The following is a 7743-nucleotide window of genomic DNA, read 5'->3' on the forward strand; positions in this document are numbered from 1 at the left end:
GCGGTGAATTGACCAGCATCGGTGGTTCTTGACTAGTTCGCTGAATATTGGTAGAGCTGAAATTCATTAAATAATAATTATCATTCATAATATTTACTATGTATTGCTCACCGTTGACTTCTAGAATGGCCAGCCTTAAATTTTCCTCGTTCATGCGCACAAACATAATTGGGTCCTAAAATGAAGCTTATTGTTTACAGCGATAAAGCTTATTTTTCTGAGTACAATGACTTTTTGTACAACCACAAAGAGTTTAAAATGGATTTTTAAATCAATTTTGAAAAATTAACCTCGCGGTCCTTCTTGACAGAAAAGTTCCTACTTGACAGCTCGTTCCAAGGGGACCATAGTTGATCCATCGAAAAAATGTTGTCTTGTCATTATTATTTTTTTGCATTAAAATGAAAAAAAGTGATCAGAAATGGTTTCCCGCATAGTCAACAACCATACAGTCACCATTTGTCGAATGATTTTTCCTAAATGATCTTGATAATACACCAAATAGGGTGCAACCGTACATTTTCCATTGCCCAAACAATCCTACAATTTATTAAATAGGTCGTTAGGTTATGTTACAATACATTTTTACAAGGGATTTTTTTCGTGGATCATAGTCGTACCCTACCCCAAACTGTTCAATTCTCATTTTATGTGAACCGTACCACAAATTAATAAAATATGATTTTAAATGGTGAACTGCTTTACCGACACTTACCGACACCATTTGAAAAGGGAGGAGCCAAAAAATAAACTTTACAAATGTTCTGGGAACTGTGGATTTAACGGGAATGGTAAGTATATGATTATTAATGGTTAGCGTTTTTTTTTTGTAATGTCCGGGATTTGTTACTGCTTGATGATGATGTCTCCTGTTGATTCTTCCGTGGTGCTGCCGCCTTATCTAATTGAGCTATTTCAGTTACATTACGTTTGGCGGTTTAAAATGCATTTTATTATGAAATGTGGCCTCAAAATTTATCGTAAACATATCTCAACATGTATGGTAGAACTATACAAATAAATTATAGACCAATCACATGGCGAACAGTTATCGTTCTGATAATGGTCAATCAATTGTTTAGTTTATTTGGACTTATAAAAATTATCACGAAAATCAATTAGCTTTACATACAAACTATACGGCAAACAGGTTTATCGTTCCATGAAATGTTGAACAATGGTTTGAATTGTTGGGACTTAGGAAAATTTTCGCCATAATTCAGGTATATCGTTCCATGAATTGTTGAACAATGGTTTGAATTGTTGGGACTTAGGAAAATTTTCGCCATAATTCAGGTATATCGTTCCATGAATTGTTAAAGTATTATTTGAATTATTCGGACTTAAGAATTTTTTTGCTGTAGTTCATTTGGCTCAATCATACAATACCTGTTTCAAATAATCCTAAGCGTTTGGTGAACAGTTATATCGTTCCATGAATTGTTGTTCAATTGTTTGGATTATTGGGACTTAAGAGTTTTTCGCTGAACTTCAAGTTGGAAATACTACGTCGGCTATGGTACCCTTATGTTTTAATAATAGCTGTTCCGAAAAATCCTTACCATATGGCGAAAAGTTATATTTCTCCATTAATTGTTGAACAATTGTTTGAATCATTGGGACTTAAGAAAATTTTCGCCAAAATTAATTTTTGCCTCAAAAAAACTGTTTCAAATAATACCAAACATATGAGGAATAATTATATCGTACCCATTAATTGTTGTGCAATTGTTTCAATTATTAGGACTTAGGAAATTTAGGAAATTTTCCGCTTAGGTTTCTTTGACTAAATCATACCGAGTATCATAACTTTTATCATACCAGCTACCAGTACTATTATGTTCTAACAATAGCTGTTTTGAACCATCCGAATCGTATGACGAATAGATACCGTTCATTAAATTGTAGGAAAAAAAATCAACCATTCGAATATGTCAAGAAAAGTGTAACCATTCGGGAAATAGTACCATTTTAATTTTGTTATATGGTCGTGACATTATATCAACAATATCACAAATGGTAACCATACCAGAAATAATTTTCTTATGATTTCGACAGTTTCACCTTTGGTATTTGATTATGCGGGTTTTGATCGTGTTTTTTACCGTTGTACATAAATATTGACATAGGGCTTTAGTACCCAATTATGTTGAATGACACCTGACAACAAAACAGTTTGGATTGTGTTCCCTTTCCGCCCGTTCCTGAGGGAACATTGTGGATCGCATTTTTTACACTGTAAACATCATTTCTTTGATTCATACCTATTCTTACCCATTATTGGGTGACTATTGAGTTACGCGTATTACGTAATAAAATGAGTAAAATAGCGTTAGACGGTTTTTCAGTAATAAAGAGAAAAATAATCATACATTAAATAAAATTAGTGATGAGAAATTTGTGTGCAGAGCGCAATAAACTTTATCGTTGTGAACAATAATATCAACAATAGGGTCCTAAAGCTCTATGTCAATTTTTATGTACAACGGTTTAAAACACGCTAAAAAACTTCTTATTTTTATTAGGACCTTCTTTGGTGCTGCGATCACGTTAGGGGCGACCCATAAACCATGTGGACACTTTAAGGGGGTTGTAATCACTCTATATTCGAGAGGAAGGCACCAACCACCTAAAGGTGGATTAAGTAACGTTTTTAAAGTAATACTCTGAATTAGTCCTGGTTCACATTTCAAGTTATGTCTTTGTATAAACCGTGTAGCAGAACATTGCTATCGAGTGATACACTACAGAACAAAATCTTTTTTTTTCGGGTGAAAGGCACATCTCTTCATTCTTTCTCCCTGTTCCTCGAATACGCCGTATAAAACGCACATAACCTTGATCGCGTCGTTTTACTGTTGCTCTGGACATCACTCTGTAACGAAGGGTTAGTATAGGCTCCCGATGACTTGACTTCTGACTCGACACTCACGCTCTCTCCTCTCTTGTAGAACAATGAACGGCAGGACATTTCTCGCACTCGGTGGTATGCTGCTGGTGATCGGCACCGCCGTTGCCCAAACCAACAACGGCCCGGTAGAGGACATCAACCGGCTGGACAAGGCCCGCCAGGAAATGATCATCAACAAGCTGATCCAGGCCCAGGAGCAGATCCAGCGGGCGCTCAAGCGAATGCTGAAGGACTCGGTTCCGGTCAATGGACAACCGCTGCCCGGCGATGGGTCTTACGGAAGCGAGGAAGCAGACGGAAGTGACGAATCCGACGAGGAGCACAAGTGGCAGGAGATGAAACGCAAGAAGATTGCCGAGTCGCGTGCCCGCGTTGAGATGTACGTCAAGGGCATTGCGTCCAACTTCCTGGACATGGCCGACTACATCGAGAAGATCGACGGTAAGGTCGAGGAACAGCTCAACTCGCAGCAGGGCAATGTCAACTACAACCTGTACTACAAGAAGCCCAAGCCGCACCACCACCACAGCAGCGAAGAATCCGAGGAGAAGTTCAACTACCGGAAGCGCCCATCGCGACGAGGAGGCCGGCAGTTGGCTGTTGAGGAGGAACCCGTGGTTGAGGAGCAGCAGGAGGAAGAGGTCAAGACCATTGACGGAGAGGAGGTGGTGCAAACTTTGCCCGTTAAAGGAACTGAATAAACTGGCTGGGATTATTTTTTAATTGAAGGCATTTTCTTGGATGTAAATGAACGTTCGGAGCAAGTTTTGAAAATTTGGGGCTTTGAAAATAAATTATTTTAAATATTTGATCATCCTGGTTTTAATGTAGAAAAAAAAAGTATGGTGTTTCTGGCAGAAAAAAAGAAGTTTGCAATCCTCATGTCTCACGATTTCAATTGAGCTCAGGTGAGAATATTGCCTTCAAACTTAATCACCCTGTTTCTCTTCAGATGGTTACAAATTTAAATTATTATTCAAAGGGAACGGCTTGTATCTCCATCGAGCCCCTAATATTGACGTATGAGCACTTCAACGTTCAGTTGAAGCTTCTGATAAGCGTTCTCTGATGAAATCGGGTAATAAATAGGTAATCAATAAAAAGGTAGCAAGCAAATGCTCGATCAAATGTTTATCCACTAGCAGTACCAGAGTGGCACGGGCCCCTTTTTGACGATTTTTTTTCTGGATTTGGCCGCGGGTCATTCAAAAATGCCGAAATATTTTTTTTCATACGACTGCCCCCCTCCCCCAGCTTCTGTTAGAGCCTGGTATCACCAGAGTGTTGAACATTCTTTTTTTGCTCGATCTTTCAGCAACTTATCGTTCATAAAAAAAGACGATCATCGAAAATTAAAAAAAAAATCGGCAAAACGACTTATCATTTTCCTAAATTACATTTTTGGGTCATTCCATGTCAACTGGGTAGACTTTTGGACTCGAACTTCACCGATTTGGACCAAACTTCGAGGGAACGTTCATCTATCGATAGTTAACAGAAATCCTAAGTTTGATGCTGATTGAACCATCCCTCTATTTTTGGCACCACTTTATTTTTTGACGATTTTCGAATAGTAGTTTATGCACAAGTTGCAAAAAGAGGATTTTTTCAGCACGAGTCGTACATTTATCCAACAAGGTTCACCGAGTTGGATAAATACGACGAGTGCTGAAAAAATCAAGTTTTGCAACGAGTTCCATACAACATTTTTTGCAATTCCGAAAAACGCCCATTGAGTGAAATTTTAAGTCAAATTTTCATGTATTTCGTCAATAAATCAGCACCCATTTCAGTGCTGAAAAGTAGAACTTTTCAGCATTTATTTTGAAAAGTGTTGCTATTCGATTCTGTTATGTTTGGTTCAGAAAAGTAGGCTATTTCGTCGTTCAAGAATGACAGGAAAAGTAAGTAGTTTCACGACGGAATTGCAAAAAAAACTTTTTTTCTTTTATTCATAACTTTGCAACTATTTGAGCAAAAGACTTTCTACAGGTTGCATTTTATAGAAAATTGTTCAAGATTCGATAAAAAATAAATTTTAACCCTCAAATGCCCCCTTGTATTAGATTTTAACGTTCTAAGTATTAAAATTCAGTTATGACCAATCTATATATATAAAAAATTTCGACGGTTTTGTTCGAACGCGAATCAGTTCAATACGGAGCGTCGGATCGAAGTGCTCTTTGTTGCGTTGGGTTCGTATAAGCTCAAGGAAGGTTCTTACGCCAAAAAGTGACAACTTTGGCCACTCTGGAACCGATTCAAGAAAATCTGCCGATTGTATGGGAAAAACTGCGGAAAATCAAATTTTGATCACAGGAGGCTGAAAAAGCTAAAAAATTAAAATCGTCAACAAACGAAAAAAGACAGAACGAAGTTTGTCGGGTAAGGCTTGTTTCTTATATTTTTATTTGTCTTTGTTATCACCATCGTGTTCCCCGGGCAATTTTACATAATTATCAATATAAACCTCAAACTAAAATGAATTATTGGTGAGAAACAGCGATTTTACTGAAAAAACGTTTGATTTTACGCTAAAGTGATTAGAAATTGTAAACCCAAGATGGTGGTCAAAATAATGGCAATGAAATATTGAAGAAAAGAATTTTGTAATTTAATTGGCAATCAACTATTCAATTTTGACTCAAATGGGATTTCACAACTCGAATTTGATGTTAAAAACAAGAAAATAAAAAAGAAGAAAAAAAAGATATTTTTTTGTTCGTGATTTGATTATCCTAAGTCCGATACAAACATTCGGATATCTGGTACGTTTCGCCGAATGGACATTTCGCCGAATTAAAAAAAAAAGATTAAAATTAAGTATAAAAACACCAAAATTACCAAAAGCTAAAACAAAGAACGATTCATGTTTGAAAGAATGCAAAAACTCACAGAAGTATTCTCAAACCGTTGTTTTAATTCTGCGAAATGTCCATTAGGCGAAATGTCCATTCGGCGAAATGTCCCACACCCGATATAAGGGTATTCAAATGCAATCGACAAAAACAATCACAATACAATTTTAAACAAAACAAAATGCAAAATAAAAATTTACCAAATAAACACATTTTCGAAAGTTATCAATGTTTTTCATTCTTAAATTCATCATATATGAATCTAATTTGCAGCACTAGATTTTTAACTTAAAAAACACATTAAAATTTCACTAGTCGTTGTAAGTTTTTTGAATGTTTTCATCGAAGCAATAATATATAAAACAAAATCAATGAGGCATGATAAAATTTATTGAAACGAAAATTGGATTCGAATCATCTTTGCAGAAAATACACTTTTTGAGTTGTTGTGCATCTTTATTCAAATATTTTAACAAAATATTTCCAAATAATTTTTAACACAAACAACATTTTAAAAGTATTGAAAAATAAATATTGATTAGTTTTCAATTCGTTATTCTTCAAATTTCTTTAAACTATGAAGTTTACAAAAAAATATTTCCCTGATTTCGTGACTCATTTTGAAACATGGATTATGGATTATGGATGGATTATGGATGGTCCCAATCGATATTTTTGTTTCCTTGTGCCATTTTTCAGTTTATATTATTGATTCTGAAAATATCAATATAAAAATGATAATGACAAAATTTATGCATAAATAATAATTGAAAAAAAAAAAAAAACATTTACAAAAAAAAACTCATTAAATCCCTTAAATTGGCAACATTTTATTGCAAAAAGCCGGTCATTTAACTATTTTGAAAAAGCCGTCACGGGCCGGATAAATGGCCCGTGGGCCGGACGTTAGAGCTACAGTTTTTTAAGGAACATTAGTAATCGAATCACTTTTTTTTCTATTTCATCATCAAATTCACCCCATATTATCCGAATCGGATTTTATGCAAGGACTTTGGATAATCAAGTCTGTACTGTATATGTAAGGTGCACCTTAGCGTGGTTCACGGATATATGAAAAAGAAAATAGTATTTAATTTCGAGCGCATCAACAGGAATTTTTAAATACTTTAACCCGAGAAGCTAGCCTGAAAATCTGAGGTCATTTGGCTAAGATTCAGTTGCTTCAGTTGTGATCTGAAGTTAGCATGGAACTTTATTTTTTTTTATTATTATGGAGAATTCTAACTTTCTACTTCTTCTTTGATGAAATTTTCCAAAAACCTATCATTGTTTTCCGATACTTAGGTTTCTCATCGGTTTTGATCCTAAGAACAACTTTTTTGATGATGATGATGGTCCCACCTCTTACCCCTACAAAGGTTTGAGCTAGACGAGTTATCGTTATGAACATATTTGAACATTTAAATCAGTATTGCAAAAAAAACGACCTGATTTTTAAAGCAAATATAAATTAGCATTTCAATAAACTCCGTCATTACAGTTTACTTTCGTAGATTACTAGTTAATAGGCCTGTAACTGTATCAGCTTCAAGGAATCGCATTTGGTACTAACTACAACGTAATGTACAGAACCGGATGTACAGAACCGGATGGGGCCGGATCGCTCTGGAGAGTTCCGGACAAATTGAAAACGCGAGCGTAGAAACAAAACGAACTTTATTTGCTCTACTCGTACACGAAACGATCTTCTTCAACGGACACTTTATTGGGATCTAATTATAATTACTCTAAACTACATGGAACATTGAACATTGCAAAGCGTTAGGAATTGATCCTGAAAAGATACAGGAAGTTTTTTGAAGTTTACTTTTTTCGGGAAATTTCAAACTTGCTCATAAAATTTACGTTGTTCCCCGGATCAAAACCTATAAGACATCTCTAAGGCGAGGAAATTAAAGAAAGCTTTCTAGAAGATGAGTTAAAAAGTTAAAAAAACCAATCAAATTGATATTC

At 35.5% G+C, this 7743-nt stretch overlaps 1 protein-coding gene across 1 annotated transcript; it reads left to right on the top strand.

Moving 5' to 3' along the window:
• Positions 1-2758: 2758 nt before the first annotated feature.
• LOC120426928 (uncharacterized) lies at positions 2759-3722 on the top strand. The gene is made up of 2 exons (XM_039591736.2): positions 2759-2887; positions 2952-3722. The coding sequence occupies exon 2, from the start codon at positions 2956-2958 to the stop codon at positions 3610-3612; it is 657 nt and encodes a 218-aa protein (XP_039447670.1). The 5' UTR covers positions 2759-2887; positions 2952-2955; the 3' UTR covers positions 3613-3722.
• The last annotated feature ends 4021 nt before the right edge of the window (positions 3723-7743 follow it).

The sequence above is a fragment of the Culex pipiens genome, chromosome 3, assembly GCF_016801865.2.
Source record: "Culex pipiens pallens isolate TS chromosome 3, TS_CPP_V2, whole genome shotgun sequence".
Lineage (NCBI taxonomy): Eukaryota > Metazoa > Arthropoda > Insecta > Diptera > Culicidae > Culex > Culex pipiens.